The sequence below is a fragment of the Canis lupus genome, chromosome 8 (assembly GCF_011100685.1).
Source record: "Canis lupus familiaris isolate Mischka breed German Shepherd chromosome 8, alternate assembly UU_Cfam_GSD_1.0, whole genome shotgun sequence".
Classification (NCBI taxonomy): Eukaryota; Metazoa; Chordata; class Mammalia; order Carnivora; family Canidae; genus Canis; species Canis lupus.
The window spans coordinates 46,959,386-46,984,071 of record NC_049229.1 but is presented as its reverse complement, the minus strand read 5'-3'; the positions used below and the strand labels follow the sequence as shown (position 1 = coordinate 46,984,071).

The 24,686-nt window shown below is 34.3% G+C and overlaps 1 protein-coding gene across 15 annotated transcripts in view; it reads left to right on the top strand.

Moving 5' to 3' along the window:
* NUMB (NUMB endocytic adaptor protein) overlaps window positions 1-24,686 on the top strand; it is a 162,616-nt gene that overhangs the window by 102,309 nt on the left and 35,621 nt on the right. For 9 of the 15 annotated variants that reach the window (XM_038545196.1, XM_038545210.1, XM_038545201.1 and 6 more), the window contains 2 exons: window positions 16,124-16,198; window positions 21,456-21,491. In XM_038545196.1, the coding sequence (XP_038401124.1) occupies window positions 16,124-16,198; window positions 21,456-21,491 (111 nt within the window). The remainder of the gene's footprint in view (window positions 1-16,123; window positions 16,199-21,455; window positions 21,492-24,686) is intronic. The other 6 variants (XM_038545208.1, XM_038545204.1, XM_038545200.1 and 3 more) reach the window with 2 other exon arrangements.

Below are 24,686 nucleotides of genomic sequence, written 5' to 3'. Positions count from 1 at the left end.
TGCTTGTGTCTCTGTCTCTGTCTCTCTCTCTCTCTCTCTGTGTGTCTCTCGTGAATAAATAAATAAAATCTTAAAAAAAAAAAAGAATTACATTTAATGGCACTTGAGTAGTGCTCAGCTGGTTAAGCATCCAACTCTTGATCTCAGCTCAGGTCATGACTTCAAGTCCTGCATGGAGCCTACTTTAAAAAAAAAAAAGAAAGAAAGAGAATTATACTTAAGGGACACCTGACTGGTTTAGTCAGAAGAGCATATGACGAACTTGGGGTTATAAGTTCGAGCCCTATGTTGGCTATAGAGATTAGTAAAAAAAATCAAAAAATTGTAGGTGGCAAATCATAAGAGACTCTTAACTATAGAGAACAAGCTGAGGATTGACGGAGGGGAAGTGGTGGGGGGTGGGTTAAGTGGGTGATAAGGAGAGGCACTTGTGATGAGCATTGAGTGTTTTGTATAATGATGAATCATTAATTCAGTACCTGAAACCAATATTACACTATATGTTAACTAACTAGAATTTAAATAAAAACTTGAAATAAAGAATTACATTTAAGTACATTCATTGATATACTAGCACAAGTGGTCATTAGCATTGTTTGATAGCAAAAATCTGGAAACACATTAAATGCCCATCATTCTGGAACTCGATAAGACATTATGACATAGGGGATCCCTGGGTGGCTCGGCTGCTTAGCACCTGCCTTCAGCCCGGGGCGTGGTCCTGGAGTCCTGGGATTGAATCCCGAGTCAGGCTCCCTGCATGGAGCCTGCTTCTCCCTCTGCCCGTCTCTCTCTCTCTCTCTCTCTCTCTCTCTCTCTCATGAATAAATAAATAAAATCCTTTTTTAAAAAAAGAGAAATTGTGACATCCATTAAGTGACATTCTTTGCCACTTAAGAACAAGGTAGATCTATATTCATATATTTAGTAAATTTTTTGAATACCTACTGTGTGCCAGGCATATATGCTAAGTGGTAAACAAAAAGACATTTCCTGCTCTTATAGAGTTTATAGTCTTGTGGGAGGACAGACTTTAATTAGATATTTGCATTAATAATATATGATTATAAACTGAGATAAGCACTTTTTAAAAAATATTTTATTTATTTATTCATGAAAGACACATAGAGAGATAGGCAGAGAGAGAAACAGGCTCCATGCAGGGAGCCTGATGTGGGACTTGATCCCAGGACTCCAGGATCACACCCTGGGCTGAAGGCAGATGCTTAACCACTGAGCTACCCGGGCATCCCGAGATAAATGCTTTTTAAAAAGGGAAGGCTGTAGTGTAAGAAGTTATGAAATGAACCTGGAAAGAAGTGGGATGGGGCCTTGTAGGGGATATTAAAGGTTTTGGACTTTATAAGTAATAGGAAGCCACTACCTGGTGTGTTTTTTTTCATTATTTATTTATTTTATTGTGGTAAAATACATAACGTAAAATTTACCATTTTAACCATTTCTCTGTGTACAGTATGGTAACATTAATAACATTCATATTGTGCAATCATCAGCACCATCCATCTCCAGAACTTTTAATCTTCCTGAACTGGGACTCTGGATGTGGTGTGGTTTGGAGGTAGTCTATAGTAGATGTGAAGAGTATGGTAAAAGATTATTACAGTAATCCAGAGGAGAGATAATGTTTACTCTGGACTAGGGTGGTAACTGTGATGAAGAAAAGAAATGAAGTAAATTGAGAGATAATTAAGAGATAAAGGCAACAGGAATTGGAAATGGACTAGACTTAGAGAATGAATGATGTTAAGGATGACACCTCGTTTCTTGTCCCAAACTGACAGAGGTGATGATCATTGACATAGGAAACATTGAAAGAATATTCTCTGATACATTCACACAGAAAGTTAACTTTAGTGTATTATAAGGTGATAAAGGTAAGGCACAGAACAATGTATATAGTATGATTCTGTTTATAGTTAAAAAGAAAAAATCTGTATATCTGCTTATGTGTGAGAAATATCTATAAGACGACACAAGTAAATCTGAATTATAGAATCAGAATGAAGATTGATGATCTTTTTACTTTTCAATGTATATCCTTTGGAATTGGTGATATTTCTTAGGAACATATATTTGTAATAAGCATGTATAAATTTTAAATACCTCATTCACAGGATTCTGAGAGACTGGTATGTAGTATTGAAATAATTGAAGTATAAAGTTAACTGAAGCATCTAAGGTGTAAGATTTACATGTTATTCAGGCAGGGTGGCTTATTTAGGGTTTTGTTTTGTTTTGTTTTGTTTTGGTATGCAGATCCCTACTCATCAAGCACCATGAGTTTTGATTTTTGAGATTACAGATAAATTCTACTAATGAGGCAAGTTTGCAAATATGGAATCCTCGAATAATGAAGGTTGACTTATAACTTATTATTAAAGTAATGAGTAAGTGAGATTGCATAGAGGAAGTGAGAGGAGGAAGGGCCTAGGACAAACATAGAAGGGACAGGCAGAGAGATGAGTACCTTCAAAGGAGATAAAAATGAGTAGACAGGTGTAAGGGAACCTGAAGAGTGCAGTCTCAGAAGCCCGGGTTTCAAGGAAGGAGAGAGTAGTCAAATGCTATAAAGAGATCAAAGAAGAAATGAAACTTCATTAGATTAAAAAATTTCAAATTTTGGTGACTTTTATGATAGCACTTAAGAGGAGTTATGAGGATGGAATCTAGATTGAGGAGTGAATGGTTGCAAAATAAGGAAGAAGAGGACAAATCTAGAGATTACTAATCCAAGAAGGTTGTCAGACAAGGTTGTGTGAGGATGGGAATGGGGGTGGAAGGGAAGTATTACAAAGTGCACAAGGAAACTCTTCGTGTGGATGGCTGTTTATTATATATATTTTTAAGATTTTTATTTATTTATTCATGATAGACATGGAGAGAGAGAGGCAAAGACACAGGCAGAGGGAGAAGCAGGCTCCATGCAGGGAGCCCGATGTGGGACTCGATCCTGGGACTCCAGGATTGCACCCTGGACTAAAGGCAGGTGCCAAACCGCTGAGCCACCCAGGGATCCCCGGCTGTTTATTATATTGATTGTGATGATGGTTTCTCAGGTATATACATAAACTCAGCAAATTATAACTTTATAATTCATTATATGTCAATTATACCTCAGGAAGGTGGTTAAATTTTTTTTTTTTAGTGAAATAGTTTGTCTCCAAAGGAGTGTAGAAGGGCAAAATAGCAAAGGGAGTGTGAGGTTGAGAAACTGTGTTGTTTCAAAACTGTTTTAAGAGTTCCATTAGATATAGTTTATATACCATAAGATTTACTCATTTAAAGTCTATAAGTCACTAGTAGTTTAATTTTTTTTTAAAATATTTTATTTATTTATTCATAAGAGACACAAATTGAGAGAGAGAGAGAGGCAGAGACCCAGGCAGAGGGAGAAACAGGCTCCACACAGGGAGCCCAATGTGGGACTCGATCCTGGATCCTGGGATCATATCCTGGGGTGAAGTCAGACGCTTAACTGTTGAGCCATCCAGGCATCCCTAGTAGTTTAATTTTTATGTTGAATTTTGTTTTTAGGGTAGGAGATGGACATAACTAAAAGGACTTTATAAAGAAGCAGTGGAGAGAGTGGATTAGTTGTAGATGGAAGAAGATGCTGCTGCTTCTATTTTAACAGTATCAAAAGTGGAAAACGGTATAAATGTACTTAAATTTATGATGTTGGTGGCTTAAGCCTGATGGAGCTCTATTTTATTTTATTTTTTGAAAGATTTTATTTATTTATTTGAGAGAAACAGAGTATGAATGGAGACAGAGAGAAGCAGACTCCCTGCTGGGCAGGGAGCTCTATGCGGGGGCTCAGTCCCAGGACCCTGAGATCATGACCTGAGCCAAAACCAAGAGTTGGACACTTAACTGTGCCACCCAGGCACCCAGGGAGTGTTTTTACAACTCCAAAACTATTTTCCCCAAAAGACAGATTATGGATGGTTTCAGAGGTTGGTTCTTTCAAAACCTCAAAGAATAACTTTTTCTAAGGCAAAATTCTTAAAAAAAAAGAAGAAGGAGAAGGAGACGGAGACGGAGACGGAGACGAAGAAGAATTCTTATGCTGTTTAACTATACCAGAGCATATGTGGGTTGGTGGGTGGGAAGAATGGTTTCCAGATTTTTTTTGGCATTAACAGAATCCTGCTATAACAAAGATAGCACAAAACAAAAGAAAACCATAGACCAATTCAGATGAAAAAGTAGGCAGAAAAGGGATCTAAAAATATACTAAAGACCAAAATAGGGTTTAACTCAGGAATCCATTAATCCTAATATTAAATCATTTAATGTTAGGAAATTTGATTTAATTCATTACGTTGATGGACCTGAGAAGAAAAGGACTTCATCACTGCAATGAAAGCAAAGTTGAAGGACTCACACTTCTTGATTACAAATCAAGAACTTAGTACAAATCTATAGTAATCAAAACAGTGTAGTACTGGCATAAGGATAGATGTATAGAACAATGTAATAGAATTGAGAGTACAGAAATGAACATACATCTGTGGCCAATTGATTTTTGACAAGGGTGCCAAGACCATTCAATGGGGAAAGAATAGTCTCTTCACCAAATGGTGAAATGGAAATGGAACAACTTGATTTCCACTAGAAAAAAAAAATGAAGCCAGACCCCCTACCTTACACTGTATGCAGAAAATTAACTTAAACATAAGAATATAAGAATTAACATAAGAATAAGAATATAACACACAAGAATGTTAACATAAGAATATAAGAATAAGAACCATAAAATTCTTTAAAAAAAAATTTATTCATTTATCCATGAGAGACAGAGACCGAGAGAGAGAGAGAGGCAGAGACGTAGGCAGAGGGAGAAGCAGGCTCCATGCAGGGAGCCCGATGTGGGACTTGATCCTGGAACCACGGGATCACACCTTGAGCCAAAGGCAGACGCTCAACCGCTGAGCCACCCAGGTGTCCCAAGAACCATAAAATTCTTAGAAGAAAACCTAAAGGAAAATTATCATGACCTTGTATCTGGCAATAGATTTTTAGATATGACACCAAAACCATGAGCAATAAAAGAAAAAATAGATAAACCGGGGCTAATTAAAATGTAAAATTTTTGTGCACTAAAGGAAGTTATCAAGAAAGTAGAAAGACTACAGAATGGGAGAAAGTATTTGGCAATCACATGTCTGATAAGAGTCATGTGTATATATGTATAATATTTCCAAAGAAGATGTACAAATGGCCAACAAATTCATGAAAAGATACTCAACATCATTAGTCATTAGGGAAATACCTATCAAAATCACAATGAGGTACTGCATCCCACCCACTTGGATGCTCTACTTATAAAAACAAACCAAAAAAAAAAAAAAAACAAAATAAGTGTTGGTGAGATTATGGGGGAACTAGAACCCTTATGCATTACTAATGGGAATGTAAAATGGTTCTGTTTCTATGGAAAGCAGTTTGGTGGTTCCTCCCTCAAAAAGCTAAACATAGAGGGACGCCTGGGTGGTTCAGCGCTTAGGCGTCTACCTTTGGCTCAGGGCCTGATTCCGGATTCCTGGGATTGGGTCCCACATCGGGCTTCTTGCATGGAACCTGCTTCTCCTCCCTCTGCCTATGTCTCTGCCTCTCTCCCTGTGTCTCTCATGAATAAATAAATAAAATCTTTATTAAATGTGTAAAAAATTGGACACCTGGGTGGCTCAGTTGGTTAAGCATCTGCCTTCAGCTCAGGTCGTGATCCTAGGGTCTTTGGGATCAAGTCCCACATCAGGGGAGCCTGCTTCTCCCTCTTCTTCTACCCCTCCCCCCTGCTTGTGATCTCTCTCTCTCTCAAATAAATAAATAAAATCTTTTTTTTTAAATGAGTAAAATATTGTCCCAGAGTTATGCATAGTGAAACATTTACATTGAATTTGGAGGATGATGAGGTTGCTCTTAAGTAGCACTATTATATAACACTGATTTCAAAATGGTGGTAAGTGCCTTTGGGTAAGAAAATAAAAGCTATAAAAGTGGGAAATCAAGACAACATTTTTTTTTTGGTCTTGTTTCTGCAGATGTCTCTGGAAAACCTAGAGAATCACCCAAAAAAACTGTTTAAAATGATAGGAAACACCAGTATTTTGACTACATATAAGTATACTAAAATCAATACATAGAAAAACTAGTTAGTTTTGTGGAAATGTTATAAGTCTTCTGATTATGGCAAAACGTGGATTAGGCTGACATAGAAATACTCCCAATACAAATATCTAGAAATGCTAAATACATTTTTAAACAGCCTTATTCTCTTAGAGCACAGCTGAGCTTTCAATAAAGACAGATATCTGCAGTTACCAGAAATTAAGAGGGAATTTGAAAACCAGGCAGGAATCGTGCTGGTATGGTACAACCTAGGAGGTAGAAGATTTGTGAGCTAGAGCCTTTGGTTTTAACATTCATTCTGAAGGTCCTGGATTCATAAAAAGCAGAGCATTAGAACCAAGAACCCAGCATAGAACCAGAACCTTCAGTGGGAGAACTAGAATAAAAGCAAAAAAGCAAAAAGTAAAAAGTAAAAGCTTTCCTCTGCTTAGACTCTGGGTGAAAAAAGAAGTGTCCCAGGAAAAATTGAAACTGTGGATCTGGACTTCATACGCTATAACCTGCATGGTATAAGAATCCTCAAATTAATATACAGTAGATCTTAGGCTACTAATACACCTGTGGCACCTTTTAGAAGCAAATGTAAAACCACTCCATAATACAGAATATGTGAATTTCTCCCAGATAAGTTGAGCTTCAGTAAAGATGAACTTACAATTAAAAAAAAAAAAAAAAAAAAAGACTATGAAATGGACTTTCTGGTGGCTCAGTCCATTGGGCATCTGTGATCTAGCCCGGCATCAGGCTCTCTGCTCAGCAGAAAACCTGCTTCTCTTTCTCCCTCTGCTCTCCCCCTGCTTCTTGTGCTCTCTGGCTCTTTCTCAAATAAATAAAATCTTTAAAAAAGTCTTATGTGGAAATGATCAGCACATACATTAAGGATTATACAATAAAGGTCAACAAGATTAGCACTGTAAGAACTTGAATTAATAGACTATAGAAGACACTATAAAATATGTACATATAAAATCATTAGATATATAAAAACTGAATTCAAACCATAAGGCAAAAATAAGAGTGAAAGAAAAAGGAATAGATCTGACAAAGAATCAAATCTAAGCTTCTAAAAATGAAAAATACTGTTACTGCTATTGAAATTAGTGGACAGATTCAGTAGTGAATTAGACTTGCTGAAAAGAGGGTTGGTAAGCTGGAAGATAGATTTGATGAAGTTACCCGGAGTGCAGCACAAGGTGATAAAGAAAAAATAATGAAAAAGAGATGAGGAAATGGTTGAACAAATTTAAAAAGTCCATGGCCTAATGAGAATTCCAGGAGGAGGAGGATGAATTCATTTAAATCAGTATTTGAGGGGCATCTGGGTGACTCAGTGGTTGAGCATCTGCCTTTGACTCAGGTCGTGATCCCAGAGTCCTGGGATTGAGTCCTGCATCATGCTTCCTGCAGGGAGCCTGCCTCTGTCTGCCTATGTCTCTCTCTCTCTCTCTCTCTCTCTCTCTCTCTGTGTCTCTCATGAATAAATAAATAAAATCTTTAAAAAATAGTATTTGAATCCTCAGATTGAAAGAAGCAAGTAGGATAAATTAAATATAGTCTGATACATTTTTAAAAAAGATTTTCATTTATTTAACACAGAGAACACAAGCAGGGGATGCTGCAGAGGGAGAGGAAGAAGCAGGCTCCCCACTGAGCAAGGAGCCTGATGTGGGGCTTGATCCCAGGATCCTCAGGTCATAACCTGAGCTGAAGGCAGATGCTTAACCGACTGAGCCACCCAGGCACCCTCTAGTCTGATGCATTTTTATCCAATTGATTTTTGATAAAGGTTCAGTGCCCACTCAGTGGGGAAAGAATTGTCTTGTTATCTCTTGGTGCTGGGACAACTGAATTTTCACATGTAAAAGAATGAAGTTAGATTCCTACTTTATACCATATAAAAAATTAACTTACTGAAACAATGACCTAAATATAAAAGTAACAACCATAGTATTCTTAGAAGAAAGCACAAGGGTAAATCTTCATGATTTTAAATCTGGCCGTGGTCTTAAATATGACACCAAGAGCATGGACAACAAAAGAAAAAAATAGATATATTGAACTTTATCAAAATTAAAAACTTTTGTGCATCAAAGGATGTTTTCAAGATGAAAAGATAACGTACAAAAGAGCAGAAAATATTTGGAAATCATATATTTGATAAAGATTTAATGCTCAGAATATATGCTAACTCTTACAATTCACAATTTAAAGACATGCAACGCAATTTGAAAATGAGCAAAGGGATGAAAATACAGCACTCCAAAATCTTTGGGATGTAGCAAAAGCCTTCCTAAGAGGGAAGTATGTAGTAATACAGGCCCACATCAAGAAGCAAGAAAATTCTCAAACAACCTAACCTTATACCTAAAGGAGCTAGAAAAAGAACAACAAAGTCTAAAGCCACAGAAGGAAAGAAATAGTAAAGATTAGAGCAGAAATAAATAATACAGAAACCAATACATGAAATCAGGAATTCTTTTAAAATCAACAAAATTGGTCAAAAAGAAAAGAGGAAAAAAAAGAGAGAGAAAGGACCCAAATAACAAGAGAGAAGTAACAACCAACACCACAGAAATACAGTTGGGGTGCCTGGGTGGCTTAGTTGGCTAAGTGTCCGACTCTTGATCTCATCTCATCAGCTCAAGTCTTGATCTCTGCATCTTGAACTCAAGCCCCTTGGACTCAATGCCCAGCAAGCAGTTATGAGAGAATATTATGAAAACCTATATATCAACAAATTGAACAACCTAGAAGAAATGGATAAGGCCCTGGAAACATATAAATTACCAATACTAAAGCAAGAAGAAACGGAAAACTTAAAAAGACTAATAACCAGCAAAGAAACTGAATCAGTAATCAAAACTCCCAACAAACATGTGGGACCAGGTGGCTTCACAAGTGAATTTTACCAGACATTTAAAGAAGAGTTAATACCTATTCTTCTCAAACTATTCCAAAAAGCAGAAAAGGAAGGAAAACTTTCAAATTCATTCTGAGGCCAGCATTACCCTGATACCAAAACCTCATTAGAACATCATTAAAAAAGAATTACAGGTCAATGTCCCTGATGAACATAGATGCAAAAATTCTCAATAAAATGCTACTGGCAAAAAAAATAAAATAAAATAAAAATTAAAAAAAATAAAAAATAAATGCTACTGGCAAACTGAATCTGGCAGTACATTAAAAATATCATTCACCACGATCAAGTGGTATTTATTTCTAGGTTGCAAGGGTGCTTCATACTTGCAAATCAATCAACACAATACATCAACAAAAGAAAGGATAAAAACCATGATCATTTCAATAGGTGCAGAAAACGTATTTGACAAAGTGCAACATCCACTCATGATAAAAACTCTCAACGAAGCAGATTTAGAGGGAATATACCTTAGCATAAAAAAGGCCATATATGGAAAAACTCAGAGCTAGCCTCATACTCCATGGTGAAAAACTGAGAACTTATGGTCAGAAGCAAGACAAGGATGTCCATTCTCATCCCTTTTTTCTTTTCTTTTCTTTTCTTTTCTTTTCTTTTCTTTTCTTTTCTTTTCTTTTCTTTTTTTCTCTTTAGGGTATTTCTTTTATTGCCGTTTTTACTTTCACCTTCCCTTCCCTCTTTTCTTTTCTTTTCTTTTCTTTTCTTTTCTTTTCTTTTCTTTTCTTTTCTTTTCTTTTCTTTTCTTTTCTTTTCTTTTCTTTCTTAAGATTTTATTTATTTATCCATGAGAGACACAGAGAGGCAAAGACACAGGCAGAGAGAGAAGCAGGCTCCCTGCAGGGAGCCTGATGTGGGACTCAATCTCGGGATCCTGGGATCACGACCTGAGCTGAAGGCAGACCAGGTGTCCCAACCACTTTTCTTCAACATAAGTATTGGAAGTCCTAGCCACAACAATTAGACAACAAAAGGAAAGGCATCCAAGTTGGTAAGGAAGAAATAAAGCTTTCACTATTTGTATATGGCATGATATTATACATAGAAAACCATAAAGACTCCACCAGAAAACTGCTGGAACTGATAAATTCAGTAAAGTCACAGAATACAAGATCAATGTACAGAAATCTGCATTTCTATATATCAATAATGAAACAGAAGAAAGAGAAATTAAGGAATCAATCCCATTTGTAGTTGCACCAAAAACAATAAGATACCTAGGAATAAACCTAATCAAAGAGGTAAAGGCCTGTACTCTGAAAACTATAAAATACTGATGAAAAAAATTAAAGACGGTACAAAGAAATGACAAGAGATTTCATGCTCTTGGGTCGGAAGAACAAATATTGTTAAAATGTCTATACTACCCAAACATTCTACACATTTAGTACAATCTCTATCAAAATACCAACAGCATTTTTCACAGAGCAAGAACAATCCTAAAGTTTGTATGGAACTACAAAAGACCCTAAATAGCCAAAACAATCTTGAAAAAGAAGAACAAAATTAGAAGCCTCACAATTCTAGACTTCAAGTTACATTACCAAACTGTAGTAATCAAAACAGTATGGTACTGACACAAAAATAGATATGTAGATAAATAGACAATAGAAAATCTAGAAATGAATCCACAGCTATATAGTCAGTTAACCTTCAACAAAGCTGGAAAGAATATCTATTGGGAAAAAGTCTCTTCAACAAATGGTGTTGAGGAAACTGGACAGAACATGGAAAAGAATGAAACTAGACCGTTTTCTTATACCATACACAAAAATAAATTCAAAATGGATTAAAGACCTAAATGTGAGACTTGAAACCATAAAAATCCTAGAAGAGAACAAAGGTAGTAACTTCTTTGAAATTGGCCATAGCAAATTCTTTCTAGGTAGGTCTCCTAAGGCAAGGGAAACAAAAATAAACTTTTGTGACTACATAAAAATAAAAAGTTTCTGCATTGCAAAGGAAACTGTGCTAAAAGGCAACCTATAGAATGGGAGAAGATATTTGCAAATGACATATCAGATAAAGGGTTAGTATCCAAAATCTAAAAAGAACTTTAAAAACTCAACACCCCCAAAACAAATTATCAGAATAAAAAATGGGCAGAAGATGTGAATGGACATTTTTCTGAAGAAGACATACAGATGGCCAGTGAGACACGTGAGAAGATGATCAACATTACTTATCAGGGAAATGCAAATCAAATCAAAGCTATGATGAGATATCACCTCACACCCGTCAGAATGGCTTAAATCAACAACACAAGAAACAACAGGTGTTGACAAGAATGTGGAGAAAGAGGAACCCTCTTGCAGTGTTGATGGGAATGTAAACTGGTGCAGCCACTCTGGAAAATAGTATGGAGTTTCCTCAGAAAGTTAAAAATAGAACTACCCTGTGATCCAGCAATTGTACTACTAGGTATTTACCCAAAGAATACAAAAACCCTAATTCAGGGGGATACTTGCACCTTGATGTTTATAGCAGCATTATCTACAATATTCAAATTATGGATCCAGCTCAAGTGTCCATCAGTTGATGAATAGATAAAGAAGATGTGGTATGTATATACAATGGAATATCATTCAGCCATAAAAATAACATGGAGCTAGAGAGTATAATGCTAAGTGAAGTAAGTTAGAGAAAGACAAATGCCATATGATTTTACTTGTATGTGGAATCTAAGAAACAAGCAAAGGGGAAAAAGAGGCAAACTAAGAAGCAGACTCTTAACTATAGAGAACAAACTGATGGTTATCAGAGGGGAGGTGGGTGGAAGGGATGGGATAAATGGGTGGTGGGGATTAAGGAATGCATCTCTTAGGAGCACTGGGTGATGTATAGAAATGTTTCATCACTGTATTGGACACCTGAAACTAATATACTACTAACTAGAATTTAAATAAAACTTAAAAAATTAAAATTAAAATAAATAGGTCAAATTTTTAAAAAATGAACAAAGGATGTAAATCGATATTTCTCCAAAAGAAGATACACAAATGGCCAGCGAGTATGTGTAAAGATAGATGCTCAATATCATTAGTCCTTAGGTGCCTGCAAATCAAAATCACAAGATATTACTTCACACCAGTTAGGAGGATGTTACAATTTTTAAAAAGATAGAAAATAAAGTGCTGGTGAGCATGTGGGGTAATTGAAACCCTCATACATTTTTATGGGAATGTTAAATGGTGAAAAGCTATAGATATACTTGTTAATCTAGAAAGAAATGTACAAGAGTGTATTTGAAGGCTACCATAAAACTTCAGAGACATAAAAGACTTGAATAAATACTGTTAGATGGAATAAGTTAGTTAATTATAATGTCAGTTTTTCTCAGATTACTAGTGAATTTAAGACAGTCTTAATTAAATTTTTCCAAAGGTGGTACCAAAGATTAAAGACAGGAAATAACCAGGAAAGTTCTGTGGGAGAAAAATTAGTGAAAGTGATCATGCCAAAACATATTTAAACATTCTTAAACTATAATGATCAAAATAGCATGTTATGGTGCCAAAATAGAAGTAAGAGTAGAGCAAAATAGGATATCCAGGATAATGTAATTTTTAATTATATATATTTGGCAAGTCAAGTAAGTGATTAAGGATAGAGTAAAAAAACAGCCAACAGACAAAAAGAACTTAACAGTATATGTGACAAGGTGCTATGAATGAGATGTCAGAATTTCTTGAGATGTCAGAATTTCTTAAAATGTCAGAATAGTAATGCAGGTTTTACTACTTTCCACTGCTTTATTCTCTTTACTTATTGGACCAAGAAATTAAGAATATATTTTTGGGCTTTGAAAAGGTCAAATATCAACAAACATAAAGAAATCCTTTTTTAGAGCTGCATTCAACCAAAGAGGTAATTAAAAGTCCATTCATCATTGTCTTCTAAGCTGAAAAATAGAGCTTTCCAGAATTTGAGTGTAATATAGCGATCACTGTAGCATCTGACTGAATGATGAAAATCAGCCTTCAGTGAGGGAGTACTATATTCTTTCTGAGTGTGAATTCAATCTGAAAATCTAGAATTAATGGACAGAACTACCAAACACTTGACATTCCTGATAGCCTATAATCTTGAGTTAAAATTTATCTAATTTAAAAGAAAAAAGATAAGCAAAGATGACTACATATGGAATCTGTTAAAGCTATCCCATAGTGATCCAGATAAAGGTGCACTGGTGAAAATACGCTATCAGCATCCTTTCTTATTGATATGAAACATTATTACATATTATTTCTAGTATAGTAGATTAGAAATTCTCTAAAATTTGAGGTCCTTATGTATACTGAGTATCCACAATGAATTCAGTGATGTTGAGTTTGAGAAAACATTATTTTACCACTGTTCCTCATCTGTTAAACCAAAGAATGTAAGTAAATGTGGATCGAGATAGAAAGTTTTAGAAAATAAAATTTGTAGCCAAATTCATTGCACATAAGAATCCAAAATAGAATATGTAAGTTATTTATGTTATTGGATTTCATATTATTCATGTTGTGCCTGAGATTGCGAATCCGAGAAACCACCGAGGAACCGACACTGATGCAAACACACAAGGGTTTATTTACAAGCTCGAGCTTGGGTCCAAGTATACCCAACACAGCGGAGCAGGGACTTGGACCCCAAAGTGGGTTACAGCTGGGTTTTTATAGGCTGGTCTAGGGGATTTTCAGAAGGGGTGGAGGAATTCCTCAAGTTCTGTTTACATTCTCATATGGGGCTTAAGGGCATTGAGCTCTGTTCTCATTCTATTATGGGACTTTCTACCATGGGTGTGGGCTCTCTTGTCTTTCTAATATGGGATTCTCTGCCAGGGCAATTCTGAGCTCTGTTGTCTTTCTGATATGGGATTACCTGCTGAGGACATTGAGGACATTCTGCAGTTTTCCCCATAAAGTTGAGCTCTTATTCACAGGGGCCTAAAATGGCTGTACTTGTGCTAATGCTAAACTTGAGGTGGAATGGCCTTGATTTTTCTCGGCCTCCACAATTCAGATTTGCCCTAAAGAGATTATACTCTTTCTACTTAAAACCACACACACACACACTATTTGGTTCACTTAAAAGTGAGCATTCTTGTTGATATACAATATTCATTAAGAATTACAGCTGTTAAAAAAAAACAAAAAAAAAAAAAAGAATTACAGCTGTTACAATTCTTTAGACATTTTGGTCTTAGTTTATGATCTTTATGATTGATACCTCAAGTATTCTGTTAACCTGAAGTTGAGCACTTTCCTAAATTGATTTCAATACATTGGTTTTATGCACTTAATTCAGTATTGGAAAGATTTGAGTAAAAATGAAAAATTCCATGTAAGCATTATAAGAGTGTTCTGGGTCAGGTGTTTGAGTGTTCACTAACTGAATGACCTTGGGCAAGTTACTTAAGCTCTCTATGCCTGTGTTTTCTGGGACTCTTGTTATTCTACTCACTATGAGTACGATTTCACCTTCATTCAGGGCCAAATGATGGGAGATAAAGAGGCGAAAGAAACAGGAGGCATAAAAAAAAAAAAAGAAACAGGAGGCATGTTGGCCTCATCTTCTTGGAATCACGATTTCTATTTCACTAAACTGAGAGGAAAGAGCCCCTCCTTCAGAGGTGTGGCTCTTGGGGGTTTCCATTGCTACCACTAGCACAGAATATCTCAGAGAGCTGGGGTGTGAGAGAACAAAGAAAAGAGATAAAAGGGAAAGTGATTACTATACTCTCTCTGAGGATTAGGCATTTCCTTACCCGATCTCTGAGCCACAACTAGAGTGCTTTTCCAGAGTTCTTTGTGTGCCACAGAACACACTTTTGGATTTCTGGCTGTGTTAAGTTCAAGCTGGAGATCTCAAAAAGGGGAAAGGGAAAAACGGAGGAGAAGCTGTTAGGTAAACTCCTTGCCAGTTCGGAAATACCTTGGATCTTGATATTCTTCTCAGATACATCTTTTCTACTCTTTACAAAAGAGACCTCAAATAGGTGCATGGAGCATTCTGTTCAGGTTTTATTATTTCAGTGGATGGGACAGGGAAGAGTGGACCTACTCAGTTGTGCTAAGAACCAGATCATAAATTTCCTTTTAAAAAAGAACACTTTGGGGATGCCTGGGTGGCTCAGTGGTTGAATGTCTGCCTTTGGCTCAGGGCATGATCCCAGGGTCCAGGATCGAGTCCTATGTCAGGCTCCCTGTGAGGAGTCTGCTTCTCTCTCTGCCTATGTCTCTACCTCTCTCTGTGTGTGTCTCATAAATAAATAAATAAAATCTTTTTTTTTAAAAAAAGCACTTTTATAATATTTTCACCATCCCTTCTGCTTTTTCTCACCCAAGGCTATTCCCATTAAGATACAATTTGAATTGCATTACTACCTTGAAAAAAATAAAAAAGCTTTATTAGCTCTCCACTGACTCTATAATTAAATATACTTCATATCCTAGCCAAACAGGAATACTTGCTGATACATAGTTATGCTATTCCACACCTATAAGTTTTGTTAAATTTTCTCTACCTAAAATAGTTTTTGAACCTTTCCATTTTTGCCTTTCAAATTCTACACCTTTTAAAGCTTAAATGTACTGCCTTCTTAAAATTTGTTTTAGTTCTCTGTCTTGTTCTTATGTGCTCCCCATAAAAGGAGTATGTGATCTCTTCAGCCTTTGAATAACTGTTATTTTAGTTCATGCCTTTTTAATATGCATATATACATATTTACATATATATACATACATAGTTTTAGAATTAGTTTTGTGTTCAGAAATACAGTAACTATGTCTAGCACAAGCTATTATGTTCAGATCCAAAAAAGTTAGGTAACATTTAGTGTCTATTGTGTACTTTTTCACTTCTGTATAATGGCTCTTTGAGACATTTGTTCTGAATCTCATTCATATGAAGATACTGAGGGTAAGTAAAGCAATATTATGTTAACTCATACAGTGGTAGTTTCTTGAATGCTTCCAACGGATCCCTACCATATAGCAGCTACTCAATACGCATGGCAATAACCCTTTTTTGTTCTTTCTACAGTACCTTGGCCATGTAGAAGTTGATGAGTCAAGAGGAATGCACATCTGTGAAGATGCTGTAAAAAGATTGAAAGCTGTATGTATTTGATGGTTGCCACTGTTGATCTGTATGCAGAAATATTTTCTTAAGAGACTTTTGCTCAGTAAATTTTACTGATTCACTATCCAAAAAGACCGGTATTTCTCTTAAGGCAAAAGATGGAGACTCTCTAATAAAGAGCATCTCATGTTATCCATCTAAAGGTATAAATTATGAAGACCAACTTTGTCAGTTTAGGCCAGACATTATCCAAAGGTACTTTTGATTCAATACCCATATTAAACAAGTGTTATGAAATCTTAGAGATGAATAATGTTCTAAAACCAAGAGAAAACCATTAGTGTCTTAACCTAACTATGATAACTGGGTTATAAATTACTGATGTTAAATTTGCTACAAGAAACAGTAGAAGATAGACTTACCTTTGATGATGGCTAATGAGGTTTACAGCTGGGGGAGAGCTTATTATCTGGACTACTTACTCACCAGTTTTCTTCTGTATATACCTCTAACATAAACAGTGTATTTCCCCTGCCTTTTTTTCCCCCCTGCCTTTTATTACAAACTGCAGCATACTTGAAATGGAGAGTCCTTTTCCAGGATAAATAATGTTTGTTTGTTTTTTTACCTGTTATACCATAGAATAAATCCCAGGCATATGCCTATGTATTTAATAAAAGGAGAGAATGGATTCAGAGTTCATAAAGGTTCACATTAAAGTGTTAATATCATATTTTGGATAGGTTTGAAGAATGTTTCATAAACTCTGACAATCCTCTTCAGAACCATCCTTCTCTCCAATGTGTGGCCTTTTCCCCCTTTGCTATGAAAGCTTTAACCATTACTTCTGCATGCCCTTGCCCCAGACAGCATTAAATATTCGTTTGCTTTGGGTTTGCTGGTATGGTAGGCTGTCACAAGTTTGGCTACTAATGAGTGCTTTTTTTCCTCTCAATTTGCTTAATAATCAAAACTTTTTCTGCTTCTTAGGACATTTTATGTGACCTCTCATTTATAATCCCTCAATACAAAAGATATAAGATTAAGGAAGCCACCTACTTAAATGTATTATATTTTGGAATAAATGTGTGTGATTCTGTAATAGAAAGAGGAGAAAAATAACCAATTATAGTATGCAAGGAACTTAAAAAAAAACTAATATGTAGACACATGTATACATATGCATACATACCATTTACCTCAGATTTTGGTCATTTAAATTCTTAAATGATTGAAGTTCTTCGTATTCTGATAATTATTAATGTTAAAGGAATTTATTTTCATCTATTATGGTATGTGAAGCTATAATTTATAGACTTGTCATGTCTACCTGAATATAGTCTCCAATTAAATACAGTCTCAGATGTGTAATTTTCCAAGAAACATAAATTCCATCTCTTCTTTAACAGAATAGTTCTAAGTTCACTAGAAGAAGTTTAGCTTAGAAAATTTAAAAAGTAATACTCTGATTTGTCCTATTCATTAAAGAATATTTTAAACATCGTATTACTAATGACTGAAAACATCAGGCAAATCAGTGAGCAGTGACTAAATAGACCTAAAACAAACTACAAAAAGTTATCAAAATCTTATAACTTATTTAACTTACAGGTAGAAGGTCATTGTGGAATGAGCCTTTAGAAAGTCTTTTAATTCAGATTATGGCTTCACATTCACTCTCTAAATAAGGGAAAACTAGGGATGGTTTTAATTTGCACAGAAGATACGAAGAAATGATATTTAATTTGAATGAGCAGCAGATCCTCTTAACTAGTCTTTTTTTGGCCTACTTTTAATTAGAAGCATCTTTACATTGTATAGGTAATATTAAAGTTCACTGTGTAAAACAAATGGATAAAAACAGTACATAAAATTTCTTGTAATCCCAGAGATAGCCACTATTCACCATCTAGTTTTAAAACTAATTTTTTTTAGGGGTGCCTGGCTAGCTCAGTCAGAAGTGCATATGACTCTTGATCTTGAGGTCATGGGTTTGAGCCTCATGTTGGGTATAGAAATTACTTCAGTAAATAAATAAACTTTAAAAAAACTAAATTTTTTAATTGAATGATTTTTTTTTACCTTTTTGTTTTTTTAACCATGCAGAATATTATAAACATTATCATTTAAGATATAAGACTATTTTAGATAATAAAATTTAATAGGTTTATTTTTCACCAAAGATGGGAACCAAATTGCCATTTATAAAATTATACCTATGCCTAGGACAATGTCTGGCACATAGTAGCCGCTCAAAAAATATTTCTAGAATATATAGAAAAGAATTCAGTCCTCAATATGTGGTCAAATCAAATCTCATAACAATTATCATAACCATATTTTACATTTAATGTTTTAAAGATTATGAAACCTTTTGTATCTTTCTAAATGATCCTTATTTCCCTTTGGTCCCTTATGACTAATAAGAATGTTGATTGCTTTTCTGGACATACTTAAACTTTTGAACTTTGAGGAGAAATTGACCACTTCTGAACTTTTCATTCAAGAAGTTCCTTAAAATTTTTCAGACCTACCCTATCAAAGAGACTTGGGGCAAGTATTGTGTATAATTTCACATGGGTAAACATGTATTTAAAAAATAAGATTGAATTTTTGGGTAACTGGGGAACAGTTTCCTGTTTATTATACTCAATGAAACTTCCTCCTATAAATACTCTTTCTAAAGCTTATACTGAGAAGCTTACAGAAGGTTGGAAGTTTTCAGGATGTTGTTCTTCTCAGACCATATTAGTCCACAAACATTTGAAATTTTTGTCTTCTTTTCATGTTTACTATGCCGAAATTTCTAGTTGCCTCCCCACCCCCCACCAAACATTCGTCTAACAAACACATCTGTAATCTGTCAAAAGCTAGGTCTCTTTCTTAGAGCTTCAGATAAATGGAAGCAAATGTAGAAGTGTACAAGGTTATAGATTAAAGAAGAAATAACATGTTTATGGCACTAGTTTGATTGCTAGAATTTTAAAATTTAAAGAATTATATAGCTCAGGTGTACTAGTTAAATAGCAAATCAAACATCTTAAACCTATCATTTGAGTGATGTTTGAACTAAAACTGTGACATTCTAGAGCTTTTTAAATTTGTGAATAATGAGGAAGTTGGATAATTTGCAAGTATAGTTTTTATTTATCCTCAAAGTAGTCCCTCACAATTTAGGATCACTTTAACTGGGATCAACTAGAAGTTACCTGCATAGTTAATATTCTCAAATGAAAAGATATTATAACTAAACAAAATCATCTTTTTTAAAGATTGAGTTTTAAACCTGCTTCTCAGAGCATAAATATGTTTAAATTCTTTTTTACTTTGCATGATAAAGTTAGTTACAGCTATTTACAACTCATTTACTTTGTGACATAAGTGCACAAATTTAGCTACCTTGAGACTTGGATTGTGTGTGATAAAATGACAGAAACAACTATTGCCCATTTTTAGTGCTTCTAATGACATAGTCAGTTGCAGGGTGAGTAGTAATGTCATTTATCAGTCTATTTTGTAAAAAGTATATTGGGCCTTTTGTTATCTTGCTTGACACTGGTCCAAGATGCCCTTCCTTTTAAAAGGTCTTTTCTTCCCATTGTCTCTAAATGTCTCTCCCTCTCTGTCTTGGTTTTAGACTAGTTTCATTATACTGACAGTTTCTAATATGTTGGTTTTTTTATTCACTATTTGATATATTTGCTTTAATATATGTTCTTGTTTTAGCAGGTAAAAGAATCATAACTTGTTTTTTTAAATATACTAATATTCTCTAATACTATCTTTTAATGCATTTAATGCATTTTGCACGTCAACTTTTTTCATTAACATCTGAGGTCTTTTATGAAAAGAGGGCAAGCTACATGTTTAACAAGAGCTTTTTTAGGAGCTGAATTAAATATTAACAGATCTCTTTCCCTTACCTTCCTATCCCTTAAGAATGGTGAATCTTTAACTTTGGGCTGCATCTTTAAAAGCTGATGGTCATTCACAGTCTAACAAAACTAGGGTCACCAAATTTGGCAGTAGAAATAAACTTATAGTCTTATTGCAATAACTATCTGAATTACTTTGTTTTTCCAACTTAAGTTCAAAACATTGTGGGGAAATATTTGATGCTGTTTGTGATTTTCAAAACTTAAGTAGAAAACACTTCAGTGTTGAGAGTAACGAATGAGTTTATAAATTGTCTAAGAGAGTAAAATTTCAGTACGGTTGTCTTTTTCTAGACATTTATGTAACATTAAAAACTGATTATGAAAATTAAAGGCTTAACAACCAGAGTTAAGAAATGTAAAGTTAAAATAGCTTGGGTTAGAACCCATCTACTTTCGCATAAATTCTGATCTTAAAGTTTCTCAGCTTAAAAATTAGTGCTGGAGCCATAAATAGCTATATCTCTTTTATCTACATAGTTTAGAATTGTATACTTATCACTGTCAATGCAAGTTTTTTTAATTCTAAAACCAGTAGCATTTTAAAAGAAAACACTATTTTTAAAATTTTAAAATTTCAGTTGTGGTCCACAGATGTTTGGTTCTCAGATATATTTGTTTTTTTCCAGCTGCAGTGAAAGCATTAGCTCTGTGTTCTTTAAAAAAGAAGATTTATTCTCTGTTTGGAATAGAACATATCTATTATCTCCCCATGATTGTTGTGGAATTGATCAGCCCACACATACACATGTTTGCAAATTGATCCCAATGGATAAGTAGGAGTTCTCTAAGTTACTTACTGAATTCAGTAAGAAAAAGTCTGACAAGGATTCTTGTTGCACACTCATAATTTAATGTGTTGCATTTTTTTATGTGGTTATTCAAATGTGAACTATTCTTTTTAATTGATGACTTCCATATAGTTGACCACTGATTTTTAAACAGAAAAAATGTGTATGGAAATTGAAAAATATATTTACTACTCACTATTAGGAAATTTAAAATGCAAATCTCACCAAATCAATATGTCTTAATCTTTTTCTTTGCTGCCAAATTTGGATAATCTCTGTTTCAAAAGTAAATAGAGAATACTAAACTAACTAGTTGCTCTGCATGGGTACAGGTTCTGATTTCTTCTCTTTCCATGGATTCTTAGGCCATACAGTATGTTTTCCTGCATTTTCATGCACCCTTCCTTTTTCCCTGTCACTCCTGGTATGGATAACTCTTTAAAACTCTCACTCCCTCCCCTTCTCCAACTTTGCCCTTTACCCAACTTCTGTATGTGCTTATTGGTGTGAAACCCTGGGACATTTAGCCTATACAATAATAGCGCTCGACTTGTCCCCCTGTTCCTCCAGGAAAGGAAGTTCTTCAAAGGCTTCTTTGGAAAAGTAAGTTTAATGCCACATTCGTGCTTGCTTTATAAGGAGTTACACCCCTAGTATAGCACTGACATTCGTTTCTTTATAATACAGGAATTGATTTGACTATATATGAAAATTGATAAATTGGAAAGTTGCTATCTATGATATTAATTGTGCGTCTTTTGATACTGAAATCCAATAAAGAAAGCAAATAGGTTGTAAAGTATTATTTCCTCAAAGCTAGGTGTTTAATTTAATTTGATCTTACAAAGCTGTGCATATTAGCATATTAGTTGGATTTTTAACAAGTGGGTTTTGCTTAGTGCTCAATATTGGCAGAGAAATGGGAAGAAATATTAAGTTCAAGTGGAAATTTAATATACCCCACATTTTACATTTAATGCTAGTACTTTTTTTCAATCTAAATTAAATTTCAGGTGAAGTGAGTGAAAGTACATAAACTAAATCTCTGACGATTCTGTCATTTTTAACCTGGGCTGCTAACCTAAGAACTGTCTTAATTAGTAGTCAACCAAATATCTGTCATTGTGTGGGATGTTCCTTCTGTACATGCTTTTCAAGTAATGATTATTGAATGTTCAGATTTCCTTGGAATTAAGAATATATATACAAACAGGTAACTAACATTTTTGTGTCAGAGTTTATCATTATTTAATTTTGAGTAAGTGCTACAAAATAATTTAGGCTGGAACTTTCCAAACACTACTGCCATGGATATAAATTACTAAGAGTTAATGTGAATATAAAAATCCCATCATAATTGTTTTTTTACTACATGGTTTTGTTACTTTGAAAAATTTGTTTTAAAGAATAGTTTCCATTTTTTTCTCAAGTAAATATTTTAGTTGTAGCTGGTTTTTAAATGTTCATGTAAAAAAAAATTAAATGTTCATGTAGATCACCTTTATACTATAAATTTGTTTATAAACATATTTGAAGAGATTTTAGATTGAATGGCTTCGTTCAGTCACTGCTATCAATCTGAAATAGAAAATCATATAATTTACCCACACATCACAATAAAATTTCTTAATAGACATTTTGGGTTTGAGTTAAATTAACAGGTCCATATCTAGAAAGAATTAATCCTATAAACATTTGCATCATTACAATTAACCCTCAACAATGCCAGGGGTCAAGGCCTCCAACTTTCCCTGAAGTTAAAAATTCCTGTATGATTTTTTTGACTCCCCAAGAACTTAACTGTAGTAACCTACTGTTGACCTTACCAACAACATAAAATCAATCAACACATATTTTTGTATATTATGTGTATTATATATATATTCTTAAAATAAGAGAAAGGAAAATATTATTAAGAAAATCTTAAGAAATACATTTATAATACTGTACTGTATAAAAAAACTGCATATAAGTGGATGTGCACAGTGCAGTGGTGTTTAAGAGTCAGCTATATAAATAGGCATTACAATTGTTAAGGAAGTTTTTTTGTAGATATTTATTCTTTTCCAAAGAGAATTTCTTAAAGCAGTTTCATATCACCATAATTATTATACAATTTAAACTAGCTTCCAAGTGATGTTTTTAATATGTCTACTTAAGTAAAACAACCTTATGTAGACCTTGTATAGAGAAGGCTACGTTGTAGAAAATACTGATTTTGTTTATAGAAAAAAAACATATTAAAATAACACTTATTAAAAAGTTACAACATGATGTTAGGGAACAAAGGTAGCTCTCACTTCAAAATCAATCCCAAAATATCAATATTCATTGCTGTACAGAATGGAGTCATGCTACACCTACAAGTGTAGCTGAACTGGGTCACACTGTGCTTGTTGGCTGTTTTCACTGCATTTTACAACATGAATTTTATGGCATGAGAAGGAAAATTAGGAGTCATCTCAATCTTTAAGATACCACTGAATTTATTATTCTCCCTGTTTTACAATGAGGAAACTAATGTTAACAAAGGTGACCTGCCCAAATTCACAGATGTAAGTTAGTAGAAGCTAAAATTTGGACCCAGATAATTTGATTCCCAGAGCCCACAGTTTTAATCACTATGCTTCATAATCACTCTGTTTTCACATTAGTTACAAAGTTAAAAGATTGAACCTTAAGGGTGCCTGGCTAGTTCTGTCTGAATGTGAAACTCCTGATCTTGGGGCTATGGGTTTGAGCCCCACACTAGGTATATAGATTACTTAAAAATAAAATCTTAAAAAAAAATAAAAATAAGAGATTTAACCTTAAAAGATGCCAATAAATAACTTCCTATAAACACATTTCACTTCCTTTCTTCTTTGAAGGTAATAATTTAACTTTGGATTTTACCTCTCAATCAACTTACTTTTTTATTAAGGCTTTAAAGAGTCCTTTTTAGTGGTTTAAACTAATATTTTATTGAATATTTAAATCATACTACTGAGTTTTAGTCTCACAGGATTTCCTTAAAAGATGCTAAGCAGATGAGCACCAGGTGTCTTGTGGCTGTATTGAATCCCTGAATTTGTAGACCTGAAACTAATATTATACTGTATGTTAACTAACTGGGGGAATTTAAATTAAAACTTCTAAAAAAGGGGGAAAAGGTTGCTAAACAACCTCATAACAGCATCTATGAACAAATGTGGTTTTCAGAATTCTTTTGTTATTAAGGGGAGAATTCTTTTTATGGCAGGGTGATTTTATTTTAATATACAATTTTTTTTTTAAAGTATAGTTAAGTCATTTAAAGAGTGGAAAACCAACAAGGAAAAAACATTATCCATAATCTTACCAGAAATGTGTTTTTATTTTTTTTAAGATTTTATTTATTTATTTATTCATGAGAGATACGGAGAGGCAGAGACATAGGCAGAGGGAGAAGCAGGCTCCATGCAGGGAGCCCAATGTGGGACTTGATCCCGGGACCATGGGATCACCCCCTGAGTCAAAGGCAGGTGCTCAACTGCTGAGCCACCTAGGTGTCCCAGAAATGTGCTTTTAAATGAAAAACTTTTATTTATTTTTTGGAAAAACTTTTTTTTTTAATAGAGCCTTTTAAATCTTTCAAATTGCTATCATTCAGCTCACTTCCACATTAATCTACTAGAAATAGGCTGATGAAAGAGACTTGGTTTGTCAAGTTTGCCAAGTCAATTGTGGTTTAATGAGAGCTGAAAATGAAGAATCTCACTGGACAGTATATGATAGGGAATTTGTTTATTTTTTTAATTAAAGTATAGTTGACATATA